The 15,213-nt window shown below is 34.4% G+C and overlaps 1 protein-coding gene across 3 annotated transcripts in view; it reads left to right on the forward strand.

The window, feature by feature from the left end:
- Window positions 1-15,213, forward strand: part of LRRC7 (leucine rich repeat containing 7) — a 395,243-nt gene that overhangs the window by 131,609 nt on the left and 248,421 nt on the right. For all 3 annotated transcript variants that reach the window (XM_058537060.1, XM_058537063.1, XM_058537067.1), the window contains exon 4: window positions 11,294-11,372. In XM_058537060.1, the coding sequence (XP_058393043.1) occupies window positions 11,294-11,372 (79 nt within the window). The remainder of the gene's footprint in view (window positions 1-11,293; window positions 11,373-15,213) is intronic.

The following is a 15,213-nucleotide window of genomic DNA, read 5'->3' on the forward strand; positions in this document are numbered from 1 at the left end:
ATTCTTTGTGGCTAGTAATAAAAATACATATTCTCTGGTTATTGAGTACAGGCTAGGAATCTACTAATAATATACTTTATTCTCCATTGCATTATAAGCTTTTCTAAGACAAAAACTACGTCTTAGTAATTTTTACATACTTGGAGCATTGAAAGCATCCAATGCTTGGAACATTTACCTACTTGGAACGTTGAACAGATCTAATGAACTAGAAAGAAATGAACTGGAAAATGAGATTTCAACCTCCTGTGTTCAATAAAGATTCTATTTTTCCTTTTTAAAAATAAGTACATTAACCTTTATCTTTCTTAAGAAATTTCAGTCAATTTCCTGAAACTTGGTTTTATATATATATAAACACACAGAAAGAGAGAGAAGTAAATAAATATCCACACTGCGTGTTATTCACCCATCCTCTCTTAAGCCTTTTTGTTCCCAAAATTACATGCAGCAATCCATGGATAAATGCATTGGCTTTCCAGCCGATGGATCCTTTATCCTTTATTCCTCAGATTTTAATTCAATAGTAAAGTAAAAATCCTATGTTCATCAGAGATGAATGCATTTTATGATAGTGTGGTCTCTGAATAAATAGTCTATGCCTATTTGTAGAGCTGATACATGGTCATAATGGAGTAAATTGTTTTATGTGATAAACCAAGATAATGAATGATAAACTTTAATTAGGCAGTGATTCAGTTTTAAGTCTTATCGTTGATTTGTCATAGCTTCAGAGAGACTGACGCTACAATTTAAGGACTTTAGTGAAAATGAATTAATGTGAAAGCTCTTCCTAGTTCTGCAGCAATTAAATGATTTTTCTCTCATCCCCTAAAACTTATTTCTATACAAGAATGGATTTGAACAGTATCACTGTGGGCAGAATCACTATTGTTAGTTGTAATGAAAAGCAATCAGAGTTGAAGGCATTATCCTGTGTTTTACTGACTCGCCAATTATTCCACCTCCTCCCCAACTGCATGCAAAACCCTGAAGACAAATAATATCCTCAACTTTCAATAAAGAGAGAGAGTTGCTCTCAAACACACTAGAGAAAGCAGATATGAGTAACCAGTTAAATGATAAAAATCTTTAAAAATTTGAGCATATTAAGAGAAGAATAGAGACTCTTGTAGCCTGTATATAAATGCTTAGGGAAGTCTATTTTGGGATGCCTCATGTGAGTTGGGGAGAATATTCTACCATGCATTTGTTCCCAATTAGCAATATATATGCTCTTTGGTATTTGGCAAATCATTAGACCATTTGTTTAGAGTAAAACTTATTAGTTTGCCCTATTAAATGCTTCACTTTCAACGCTCTTAATGTGTTATTTATCTGAAAACCACTAGAACTTTCCTCGTTATAAGACTACTTTCCCTCCCTACAGAATGTACTTCTGCCAAAGTGTTAATAAACTGAGGATTGGCTCCCTCTATTTCTGTTGAAGAATCTGATGGCCACAAAAGCCAAGTCAATTCTGCCGCCTTCTCAGCCTGATGCCAGGACTTTTAACTCTTTCTAATGTCTTCATCAGGAAATAAAATCAACAATTCTTATGTGTGTTACCAGCACTTACTCCGTGGGGGGTAGATCTTACAACCTGATAATATTTCTAAATATAAGGAAGAAAGGAACTACTTCCACCCCCTCATCCTTCTGAAGTCTGTGTTGGGCTCTGTCACCTAGACTAACAAACTTTTCTAGAGTCACAGCAGAGCCTTTTCTAAACTGAGTGATTAACTTGTCTTCTGTGTCCCTGTAAATCCGAGGGAACAGAACAAAATTGTAGAAGAACAAAATTGACCTGGTAATGAAGCCACGTGAGTCCTCTCTTCTCTGAGGCAGAATTCTGTCCCAGCTTCAGTGTAAACTCCTTGAAAACAAGAACTGCTGCCCCTTACAGTGTTTCTAGATCCACAATAGCCACTATCGAAACGCAGGCATAGTAAGTGCTCGATAAAACGATTGATTGATAACGAAGGAAAAATTCACTGGTCAGATATGAAGTAAGGTTATTAAACCGTCCATTTCACACAATAGTGACTCAATATGTTTGAAGCAGAGAGAAAAGGCGGGAGGGAATCAGTGTCATTCTAACTCATTTTGACTAAGTCAGATTCATTCCTCTGTGAATTAATTCATTGTTGGTTAAGGTCATAAAGACTTCTCAAAATTTTCTCTAGACGTGTCCCTAAGGAAGCATCAGTTGCATGACTGTCTTGAATTATTGATTACTTTACCTGCATTTGGTTTTTCTCTTTAAAATGCCCCTTAATAGACAGTCTTGCAGGAGACCCTTAACTCTTCTTGCTTAGGTACCTACTGAGTTCTCGGCCCCCTTCCCTAGAGTGGTTTAGAGGTAAAATAAACCATTCCAGTCTGTTTGTTCTTTTTTCTTTCTCTCTCCTTAAGATTGACTGACCAGTACAGTTTCTCCCAAATTTACTAAACTAATTGCTGGATTCTTTTGCTTTCTGCTATACAATAGATTGCCCCTCTGAAACCTTCCTCTAATCAATACTTCCTACTCTTAGTGTTGCCCCATTTACCAAATATCCTTGGGGAATGTGAGTTTATACACAAAATAATTTTCCAAAATAATATTACAGTTTATCCTTTTATATATCAACATTTTTATTTCATTTGAATCATTATGAATGGAAATTATTCCAAAAACGTTTCATATGTCTTTATTTTCTTTGAATGAGTGCAATTAATGCAATTTAACTTTTCCAGGTTGCCTTGAGTTCATCATGGATTGTGTTATTGAGTTTTTTTAGTGTGTATAGCCGCTTGTCTCTACACAAATTAAGAACAGAAGACTGGAAGAGTTCTGGTGTTAACTTTGTAGTTTGCCTATCACCTCCTCTATTACAGAGAGAATTACAGTTATGATTTCTTCATGCTGACAGTCTGTCTATTTTGAGTAGCCCCTCTTCCTTCTCATAGCTATCAGATGAACTATATATAAAGAATACAAAGCTTCTGAACTATGCTTATAGCACTTGTTGTCAATATACTAAATTCAGAAATAAAGAACTTTATTACCTGAGCATTGTACTCAAAGTTCCATGAAGTTGATACCATCTAAAGTTTGACCAAAGGTAATTATATAACAGATGCAATTTACCATGCCCCTGTGAGAATGCTACATCATCCATCTTGAGTGTGCATTTAACTCAGGGTTCCAGAGAGTTGGGGTTGTTTGTATCTGAACTGGAGAGTCTTTGTGGAACAAATGCAAATATATAGTGCTCTGTTATAAACGCTTCATTGCTGATCTTGGGTAACTAGAACTTATATCTCAAAGTATTTTAAATTTGATTTGATTTAGATTTGATGGAGGCAACTTAATATAGGTAAAATGTGATAGTGTTTGGAATAAGGTTGGACTGGTTTCAAATCCCAGCTAGCCTCTGAGCCTCCATTTCTTCATTAGTTAAATAGAAATAATAAACCACCTTATAAAGCCATTGTGAAGACGAAATAAAGCAAAGTGCTTATAACATTTTCTCAATAAACTCCATTCTTCCTGCCCCAAAATCTAATCCAATTTATTAGATATACAAATAACCTGCCTGCTTTCTCAAAATTGAAAAAAAAATTATAAAAATTGGTATCACAATTAAAATATCAGATGTAAGTATTAAATCTCATAAATACTTTTTCCCTTCTTTATTTTATGTAAAATATGACATTAAGGTTTTTATCTTTTATCAGCATATGGCACCAATATCACAGAGTAAACCATTTGGGATTTCACTATCTGTGAAATTCAGAAAACAAGCGTTTCAGCAGGCACTACCTGTAACTATTATCATGAGGACTGATTTATATAAAAATTTATAAGTAATAAACATAAATTTTAATGCATTTGAGAGAACACTAAATCATTCAGGTTTGGTATTTGCAGAAAGTCTTTTATATCATATTTGTATGGAAAGAGATAGTTACCTTTTTCATCTTAGAAAATGTAATTTGATATTAAAGCCTCTGTACTAAATCTATGTTTGTAAAGTGTTTTAGTTCATTGCTTCAAGGTATTGATTCAGAAATATAATTAGATGCAATTTAACAAACACTTGCTAGTTTCCATTGTTTTCCTAGGTCTGATCTAGATACTATCAGGAATATCAAGAAATTGAATGTCAATTGACAAATCTGACTCTCTGACTCCATCCTCCTATCTTTCCAGATCTCTCCCTTTTATACAACTCCAGCCATCCTTTGACCTCATCAGAACCACCAGTCTCTTAACACCGTCACTTTCTCATGAATTCCCCCAGCGTTGATGTTTTCTCTACCCTCTTTGCATGGCTTCAATTCTATGGTCAATCATCAAATGACCCCTCAATACCCTTGCTCCTCTCTCATGTCACTGTGTTTGCTCAGTAAAATCACAATCCTGGCTGAATTCAATTCTCTACCTACTGCTGAAAAGATTTGGAAAGAACACTCAATTCCACTGATTGATATCACTTTAAATTCATAATTGCAAATCTGAAGTGCAGCCTTAATGCTTCCCAACAATCTTGTTATACTTCCTTCGTCCATTGACTCTCCTTCTCTTCTGGTGACTACTTCACACGTTCTCCTCTGTCTTCAAACCTCCCACACCTCCTCTCCCATCTTCATGGCTATTGATCCTACTCCACTGAGAAAATTAAAGATCTCAGAAAATGACTTTCACAGACTGTCACCATCACATCTACCAGCATCTGCACCCCTATTCTCTGATTCCTGCCTGTTAGTAGAGATGAATTATTCCTGTTTCTCTCTAAAGCCAGTCTCTCCACTGGATAACCATCCTCTCTTGCCTACTCACAGATGTCACTCTAGCAATTCTCTTCAGCCTCTACTACATCATTAAGATTTTCTTGTCTATTTGTTTATTCTAATCAGCATACACACACGCTGTTATTTCATCCATTCCAAAGAAAACTTCTTGGCTCCTCTTCCCCTAATAAGCCCCCACCCGCTTCCAGCAAAAGCTTTAGACAGAGTTGTCTATATTCTCTATCTACAACGCCTTTCCTCTCATCATCTCTTAAACCCACTCCAGTCTTTAAACCCACTACTCAACCAAAATCATTCCAGTCAAGGTGGCACTTATCTCCTCATTACTAAATTCAAAGGCAATTTGTGGTCATCATCTTACTTCATCTTTCAGCATCATTTGAAACAGTTGATCACTTCTTCCTTTGACTTCTAGGAATCAATACTCTCTTATTTTTTCTCCCATCTCACTGACTGATCTTGTTCAGTCTCCTATGTTGATTCTTCCTCTTCTCCCCATTCTCATTTTGGAGGATTTCATCTTCAGTCCTTGGTCCTCTTTTCTTCATTATCTACACTTACATCATTGGTGCTCACATTTTGTCTCATGGTTTAAATACTATATATATAATAATGAATCCCCAATTTTTTAATCGAAAGTCTAGACCTCTGTCCTAAACCTTTGGTTCATATCCAAATACCTACCTGACATCTCCTCTTAGAAGTCTAACAGATACCTCAAATTACACATGTCGAAAAGTGAACTCTTTGCCTTCTTTCCAAAACCTATTTCACGTATTGCTTTTCCCATCTAAGTTGAAGGCAACCTCTTCATTCAAGTTTCTCAGGGCAACAAACCTGGAATCATCCTTGATTTCCTTCTATCTGTCACACTCCACATTTGATCGGTCAGGAAGTTCTATTGGTCTTATAATCAAAATACATCCAGATTCCATTCACTTCTCACTCTCTCCACTACTCCCATCCTGATGCAAGCCACCATCAATTCTCTTCATGGTTTACGACAATAGCCTCTAACTGGCCTCCCTCTTAGAAAGTCCACCCCACTCAGGAGCCAGAGTGATCCTCTTGAAGTACAAATCAGACCATATCACACTTGTGTCCTTCAATGTCTCTCTGTTTCATTCAGAGTAAAAACCACAGTCCTTCCAATGGCCTGAGAGGCCCTATATGAGTTGACAACCCCATCTCCCCCACCACACACACCCCTATTGCCTCTCTGACCCAATTTTTTGCTACTCTTCTCTTCCTCGCTGTGTTGTAGCCACAATGGCCTCCTTGCTATTCCTGGAATACGCCAGGTGTACTTAAGCCTTATAGCATCTTCACTGTCTATTCCCTCTGCCTAAAATGCTCTTACTTTCCACCCTCAGACATCCAGACATCGGTATCCTTATCTCTCTCACCTTTAAGTTTTTGCTCAAATGCCATCTTCCCAATCAATGAGGCTTACCCTAATCACCCTAGTTAAATTTGAAATCCCCATTTCTGATCCATTTTTATTCTGCTCTAATTATATTTTTCCTTAGCACATCTAATTGCTGAAATACTACATAATTTTATATATTTTATACTTATATTAACTATCTCTATGGTTTATTGTATATATTCCTCTGCTAGAATATAAGCTCCACAAATGAAGAGAATGTATCCATTTTCTTCACATTGTATCCTCAATGTTTAGTACAGTTCCCAACACAGAGTAGACACTTGATAAATATTTCTTGAATGTGTTAATTACGCTTCCCTTTCAGGGACCTTATAATTAAAGTTAGCTACTCAAATATCAGAGAATCGTACAAGACAAGATGATAAAGCAGTGATTCTTCAACTTATAACCACATGCTGTGTCTCATTATTTTTCAGTCTTATTTAATTTCAGACAGAATACAACCTAAAATACTAGACATTAAAAGGAGAGAGCCATATGAACTGAAATAGTTGAATAAATTTTCATGCAGATGATAGAATTTAGATGTATTTACATGGATGATATTTATACTGAGGATGCAGGTGAGAGAGTGGATGTGGGCAGGTAAAAATATAACACATTAAATGAATATATTCAGAAAGTGAGATTAAAAGACAGCTTGTATGTTATAGATAGAAATGTCTTACACTCAGGTTTGCCTTTCAAGAATCTTCCGTTTATGCTCATAAGGATCAATGTTGCTATTGCTGTTGTTAAGCTCTATATTTGATAATGACAGCATTGTTTGCTACATTTAGATTCCAAATGTATCTATCGCATTGGGAAAAACATTTGCTTTCATACTTTAATGTCAATTTAAAACCACTTCAAGCTTAACCCAACATTTTAATGACACTTTAGTTTTGGTTTCCATTTTGACACCAGTAATCTTTTTTTAATAATTAAATAAAGTTTACAACTATGTTGTTTACAGATTTAAGATCCTTCTGTCAAGACTTGGTTGTCTACATTAGTAAGAGACAGGGTAGTCTAAATAAAAGCAATTAACTGCATGTACTAAAACCTAAATATAGCCATGACTTTCAACTTCTCCCATGCTAGGTAGGAAAGATCCATATTTGACTGATTTCAGGATTCACTCCTTTCCCTTCTCTACACACCCTCTGGTGGAAGGATGAATGAGCTGTGAAAGGGTCAAACGGAGGCAGCATGAAAGAGAACAAGAATGAATAACCCACAAAGTGGATTTGTTCTTGAATAATTGAAAGTTGAGCAGACACTTTTTCAAACTAATTTTTTTAAAAAGGGAAGGGCAAAGAAAACAATTAATTAATCAGATAAAGTAGTCTATTACATCTTTTCTGCTTCAAGCTATTAATATTCTGTTAATGCTATTTTGATTAATTCCATTGCTTTAAAATCTTTGTTTCTGCTTTAATTTCTGAACACAGAAATGTCATTTCTCATTTCGCAGTATTTCTGTGAATATGTTCAAAATACATTTTTTGGTATAGTTACTGAAGAGAATATATTGGAAAATATTACCACAGTGTTCTAATTTGGAGAGTAAACTTTTATTGATGTCATCTGCTATTTATGACGAGGGAAATAGTCCATTTTTTTAAACTAAATATACCATTTTGCCCATAAAACACAGTGTTTCCCATGTAATTATTTTAGATTACAGTCCTTATTGGTTGTCCAACCTAGGTTTGAATCTAGTCTAAATATAAAGAGCTTAAATCTCCAGGGATTCCTAAAAGAAGTGAACTCTCTTAGAAGAGAGCTCCTTACAGGCCTGTGTGAGAAAGTTTATGTGATGTCTCAACTAAAAAATAAGGATTAGAACTTGAATTGTAATGGTCTACAAATGTTTGACCCTGTTTCCCACAGTAATCACAAGTAAAAATGGTTGGAATAATATACACTATTAAAGTGAAGGATGTTTATCCCTCTATTTCTGGACGAATAAATTTGAAAATCAAAACAAAGTTCATCTTAGAAAATATGTGTACCTTTTTTATAAATTGAAAATGCTATGTTTCAGAGGACAAAGACTGGTTAATAAAAGTGTGGGTTCTATAATCAAATCTCACATAATTTTAATAGGAAGTAACATAAAAGAGTAAAAAGGAACAAAAGATATGGTGTTAAAAAATCAATTAAATTCCATCTACATCCATTCCTATAAACAGCCATTAGGTATTTATATAAGTCACCTAATATTTGAGAATATGTGGTTCTTCATTCATAAAATGAAAATAATATTGCCTAATATATGTTCCTCACAGGATTACTAAAAGAATTATATTATTTTACACAGTGGCATAGAGAAGTGTAAGTTACCTTACCTCTTGTTAATACTTGAATTTTACCTAGTATTTATTTGGCACTTATTAAGTGCCAGACATGATACTAAGTGCTGTACCTTCGTACTATCTAATACTCAGATCAACCCTTGGAATTAGGCAAGAAATAAGTAAGTGGTACTCAAATGTTACAATATGTGCCTAAGATTATGTGACTAGTTAAGTGACAACACTGGGCTTTGGTCACCCTTCCAACCTGTGCTTTTAACTACTATGCTGTACTAAACTCTCCATATTTAGATTGAACTGCGAGTTGAAGATACGCTCTAAGAATTTTTCCTAAACTCTAGGATCCATATATTAGCATATATGGTGAAGTTCCCCGACAACCTATTTTTCCAAATGTGTTTCAACTTTCATAAGCAAATTAAGATAGCTATGAAAACCTCATCAAAACTACAAAAATATTGCTCAGCCTAAACTAGTTATATATATTTATTTATATATTTATATATTTATATACTAATATATAAATATATACTTATACATACATATTATAAATATTTATTTATTTATAATTTACTTCCCATTTGCAAGAGCATTTATCTCAGCTACTATATTGATTAGATATTGGAATATTTTCTCAGCACACTCATTTCTACCTCTTCGCTGTGTTCTCTTAGGTAGATAAATTTTACAAACGTATACCTCACACCAGCTCATTTTCACATGATATTTGGTTCCTTTGTTGACTGACACCATCTGCTTCTATTTATTTCTAATAATTACAGATGACGTTTATGCAGCACTTTGTGCCAATTACTTTATCTGCGTTCTCTCTTTCACCCCTCACTATGACTCTCCTCTAAAACCATTCCCAAAATCACCATTTTTCAGAGTAGGAAACTAAGACATTGAACATGTAAATGACTTGCCTAGGGTTGCCCAACCAGTGAGTGATAAAGTTGGGATTCTACCTTAATCCAATAAACTCTGCTCTGAACAATTTTAAGTTTAAACTGTAAACAACATAATACAAATTTTTAAACAAATAATGTAGTAGCATTTTCACCACAGCAGGGAATTCCATTTTCAGCAGAAGATAAAGAGATACGGTCTTTTCCTTAAAATTGGATTTTAATTTGCTTCTGCTTCCATGTCTCGGTTTACACATAATTTAAGGGAAAATCATCCTAAGGTAGGCACCTGCGGAGATAAGGCATCAGGCACACCAGCATGGAATGAGCCTAGACTGGTGACTGAACCGAAAAAGCAGAAGGCGGAAAAGAAGAAGCTTTATGCCCGTGTTGGTTGCGGATTTCCGAAGTAAATGTGATTTCTAAGGGGAAATGTTGAGGATGGCTCAAGTGTTACTTTATTGACTTCTTTGTCATTTTGTTAACAACTAGCCAATGAGGGCAGCTCTGGGTGCTATGGCCTTTCCAAAAAAGAGAATTGGCCTTTCTCCTTCAGTTCATACATAATGGAACTCCTACACTTCCTTGGGTTCTTATTAAGAAGCCAAAATACCTCAGCAATAATTTTAGGATAGCGTAGTTTCTGATGAAATGCCACATGGGGAGAAAGGGAGTGAGAAGCGTCCCCATACCCTCTTTTGTACCATTCCTTTGCAGTGACTGAACAACCTGTCTTGGTTTGTCTGTGCTCTTGCTGCTTCACTGGGCTTTGAGGTCTTGTGGACAGGGTGGTCTGGGTCAACAGAATCTAGGAAGGTGGAGAGTTTTCTTTCTTGAGTGCCTATCATCAAATGTTGAACTAAATCCTGCCATAAAATGTTCCTTATCTTTCTGTCAGATATGAAGTACTCGGCAGGACTAGTACTTTATAGAAATTTTTACATCCTTAATAATAGTTTAAAAATTGAGAGCAGGTATTACTGCAAGCATATAGGAATGGCTTCATATGGCTGTTTTCTCTTCTGACTTCACAGGGCCCACTATCTTTGATTCATTTGTGTCAATTGATTGAAATGTCCTCCACATTTTTATTCGTCTGACCCTCACATTCATGGGTTAGATTTGTGGCTTACTGATTTTAAGTAAGAAAAACTTGTGTCACATAGCCAACAGCACAGCTGAGACAGCAGATGAGCAGCTCTCCAAGGGCCATCATCCAGGCTGGCTACCTTGAGGCTCCAGAGAGGACCCGGGAAGGGCTGCTCACCTCTTCACTCTTTCAGGCAAAGGCAGAGCTACACGCTGTGCCAACAAGGAAGAACTGCTGAAAACTCTTTAGAGCCCTATATTAGTTTGGGAATATTTATTGGTTTTGTGATTTTTCCTTAGATATTTTTCAGCTGTAGGTGTTCAATCTTTTTAGTCTTATAAAATGAAAGAAGCAAAGATTTTCTCTTCTATTTTCTAATATCTGCTGATTTCCCCTTCCTCCAGTAGCAACACTATAATAACTAAATAAACCCAAACTATTTTTATTTCTTTAGTGCATTAGCATGCCAAATGTACAATTATCCTCAATTTTATACCCAATTTCCATTTATTACTATCATAAAATATTGACATTCAAATTTTATTTTTAAAATATATGTATATATGATATTAATATATTATTTTAAGTTATTATTCTCACTTAAATGATTATTCTAATGATGGTTACACTGTGTATTGTTTCAGAGTTTTAATTAATTATTCTTAATATTAGAACTATAGTTTAGAGAATTTTTGCTGGATCATTTTCATGTATTTTTTTATTTATTTCTTTTTTAACATTTTAGGTGTACAAGAATTTCCAGAAAACATAAAGTGCTGTAAGTGTTTAACAATTATTGAAGCCAGTGTCAATCCCATTTCTAAGTAAGTATAAGTGATTACATTTTATTTATATTTGTGTTTCCATTGAATAATAATTTACCAAGATAAAAGACATTCACATAATAAATGAATTTTAAATGTTAAAATTCAGTTTAATAGAATGATGACACAGGAACAATAAAATCAGAATAATTCAACAATATATGACGAAAAGCATTGCTGAGTAAAATGAAGGCCTAACTGGCTCAAGACGGCATTAGTTAGAAGCAAACTGCACCTTTATTTTTCTGTGGCTCTCAGGCAACATTCCATGGAAGAGAGCCCAAACTAAGGAAACACTTATTAGTTATGGTCATGGTAGAAAATTAGCATCAAGGATCTGATGAAAGTTCTAGTGCAAGTGTTTAAGGTATTCATAGATACAGGAAAATAGCTAACCATGTAGTTCAACCTGAAAAAGGAATTAAGTATGACCAGGAATAGGGAGTATCTGTGTACCAGAGATTATAAGAGCAAAAAGACAATCCTATGAAGATAGCAGAATGGAAGACATGGGTGGTAAAGATGCTGTGATCAGAGAAAGGGTATTTGAAGTTAACGATCTGTTAGGAGAGAAATGCCATGGGGAAATGCGACCCAACATGTCTGTGTTGGCAAATTATGATTACGGCATGGTGATCAAGGGTGCTGTGGAATCAAGTAGGTCAAGAAACCATGAAGTGAGTGGACTGAATGAGTCATGAGCCTGAATGTTAAAGTCACTTAACAATGGAAGTGGAAATAAAATCTAGAAAGGCGATTGACAGTAGAAGTTGTTGAAACAAATCAGTGGTGTTGGGATGCAGATAATGAGCTGCAAAGTAAGACTGGCATTTTAATTATACCAAAACCGACAGCAAGATTTGAGAAAAATATTTCAGTCCTTTGTCCACATGAAGCTGGGGAGACTGGGAGAAACTGAAGCCAATTGGGAAGACATTTAACGAATACAATGTTTCCCGAAGAAGACAAAAGGAAGTTTATCAAAGGGAATTTAAAGGGAAATTTTTCACCAGTAGAGTTGAGAGGGAGTAGTCAGCATGGTTTCTCTATGCACCATGCTAAGAGGCTGTAGGTGAGACTAGGATTGGAGTAGAATATGAAAGAATGAGGTAGAGGTTTACACGGAGACCTTTACAGTAAAAGGTTTGTGAAATAATTTGATGCCTTTAGTAGAAAGTGTGGAACATTAAGCAATAAAATGTGTTTGAAAGATACAACTTTTCTACCTCAAAAGCGGGGGGGGGGGCACCCTGTGAAAAATGTTTTCCAAAACTCTTAGAGGAAAATGCAATTTTCTCAACAAAGAAATAGATGTTAACGTCTCAGGTCAAGATTACAGCCATGTCCTTGATTTGAGTCATAATCCAGGGAAGATGATGAATTGTTTTTTTTCTAATTCTTTCATTGTAATAGCTCATCTTGTTTAGGAATCATGGTAAGGCTTTTAGGAGTGGAAGTCAGATGACAAATTACATCTTTAAGAAGCTTAAAGTATATGGTTTTATTGGCTATGTCTCTGAATTCTTTTCATATATTCAACTTTTTAAAAGATGAATGAATATGAGCTATTTCATCCAAAAATGCTGAACACTAAAAACATTGAACAGTTTGGGAATTCATAAAAAATTATTTGTTTGAAAAGTCAATTTAAATAGTATACTAACTTTAAATTCAAATTTTTTTAAAGATATCATTTACATACAATAAAATTCACTCCTTTAGGTGGTATGGCTCAGTGAATTTTGAGAAATGTATACAGTTGTGGAACCACTATAATCAAGATATAGAATATTTTCATCACCCTAAAAAGTTCTCTCAGCCCAGTCATCCACTGATCTGATTTCTATCCCCGTAGTTTTGCCTTTTGCAAAATGTCATATAAATGGCATCATACTTTTGTGTCTGACTTCTTTTACTTAACACAGTGATTCTGCTTTTTATCCATGTTGTTTCAAGAATCAATACTACATTCCCTTTTATTTCTACGTAGTATTCCATTGTTTAGGTGTACCACAATTTGTTTATCTATTCTTCAGTTAATAGACATTTATGTTGTTTCCAGTTAGGGGCTATTATGAATAAAGCTGGTATAAATATTTACATACAAGGGTTTGTGTAAGCATATGTTTTCACTTCTATTGGATAAACACCTAGGAGTGGTTTCCTGGGTAATATGGTATGTGTATGTTTAACCTTATAAGAAATTTCCAAACTGTTTTCCAAAATAGCTACTCCACTGAGCATTCCCACCAGCAATTTATTAGTTTCTGTTTTTCCTCATCTTTGTCAGAATTTGGTACTCTTAGTTATTTATTTTTTCTATTTTAACTAGTCTAGTAGGTGTGATATATCATTGTGGTATCTCACTGTAGTTTTAATTTATGTTTTTAATGTCAAGTTAGCATCTTTTCATGAACTTCTTTACAATCTGTATTGCTTCTTTAATAAAAGTTCAAATCTTTTGTTCGTTTTCGTTGACTTGTCTTTTTATTATTAAATTATAAGAATTCTTTATATATTCTGGCTAAGTCCTGTATCAGATATTTGTTTGCAAATATTTGCTCCTATTCTATGACTTATCTTTTCATTTTCTAAATAATGACTTTCAAAGAGAAGTTTTTAATTTTGATGAAATCCTATGTATAAATTTTTTTATGGTTTATGCCATAAAAAAATACCATTGTATTTACCCCTGTGCTTTCCTCTGAAACTTTTACAGTTTACATCTTACACGTAGGCCTATTTAAAGTTGATTTTTGTATACTTGAAAGGTGTGAAGGTCATGGTTCTTTTTTTTTTGCATTTAGATATCCAATTGTTTATGTGCCATTTGTTGAAAATATTATCCTTTTTATAAAACTACTTGAGTACCTTTTATATAAATCAGTTGATCTTATGTTGGATCCATTTCTGAGTTCTCTATTTTTTATGTTAATGTGTATGCCAGTTCTTACACAAATTCCATATTGTCTTAATTATTGTAGCTTTATAATAATGCATACAATCAGAGAATATGGGTCTTTCAACTTTGTTCTTCTTTATCAAAATTATTTGGGCTATTTTATGCCCTTTGCTTTTCCATATAAATTTTATAATCAGTTTGCCAATTTCTACAAAAATAAAAAAGGCTCCTGGAATTTTGATAGGGATTGCGTTGAATCTGTAGATCAATTTGGGCAAATTGACATCTGAAAATTATTGAGTATTCCTATCTCTGAGCATGCTATATCTCTATGCTTATTTGCATCTTTTAAAATTTCTTTTATCAATGTTTTATAGATTTCAGCATACAAATTTTTTACATGTTTTGTTCATTTTATTCCAAGTATTTCTTTTTTTTGTGCAATTGCAAATTATTTTTCTATTACTCAAATATTTATTGCTGGTATGTAGAAATGCAATTGACTTTTTTATATTGACCTTATATCCCGCAACCTTACTAAATTCACTTGTTAGTCTCTAGTAGATATTTTGTAGATTGCGGGAGGGGGGATTTTCTATGCCGACCATCATGTCCCCTGTGAATAAAGACAGTTTTATTTCATCCTTTTCAATTTGTATGCCTTTTATTTATTTGTTTTTCTTACCTTGTTGTCCTGGCTAGGACCTCCTGTACTATGTTGAATAGAAGAGGTGAAAACAGACATTATATCTTGTTCTCAAACTTAGGGAGAAAGCATTCAGATTTTCACCATTATGTGTGACTGTTACTTGTTACATTATCAGGTTGAGGACATTTTCAATAACCCACCCTTTGCTTTCTTTTGAGCACTCACCAAAGTTTAGATTTCTACTTTCAATCTTTTCAAGGAAATATAGGCTTTCTCTATGATGTTCTTCA

Source organism: Diceros bicornis, chromosome 4 (assembly GCF_020826845.1).
Source record: "Diceros bicornis minor isolate mBicDic1 chromosome 4, mDicBic1.mat.cur, whole genome shotgun sequence".
Classification (NCBI taxonomy): domain Eukaryota; kingdom Metazoa; phylum Chordata; class Mammalia; order Perissodactyla; family Rhinocerotidae; genus Diceros; species Diceros bicornis.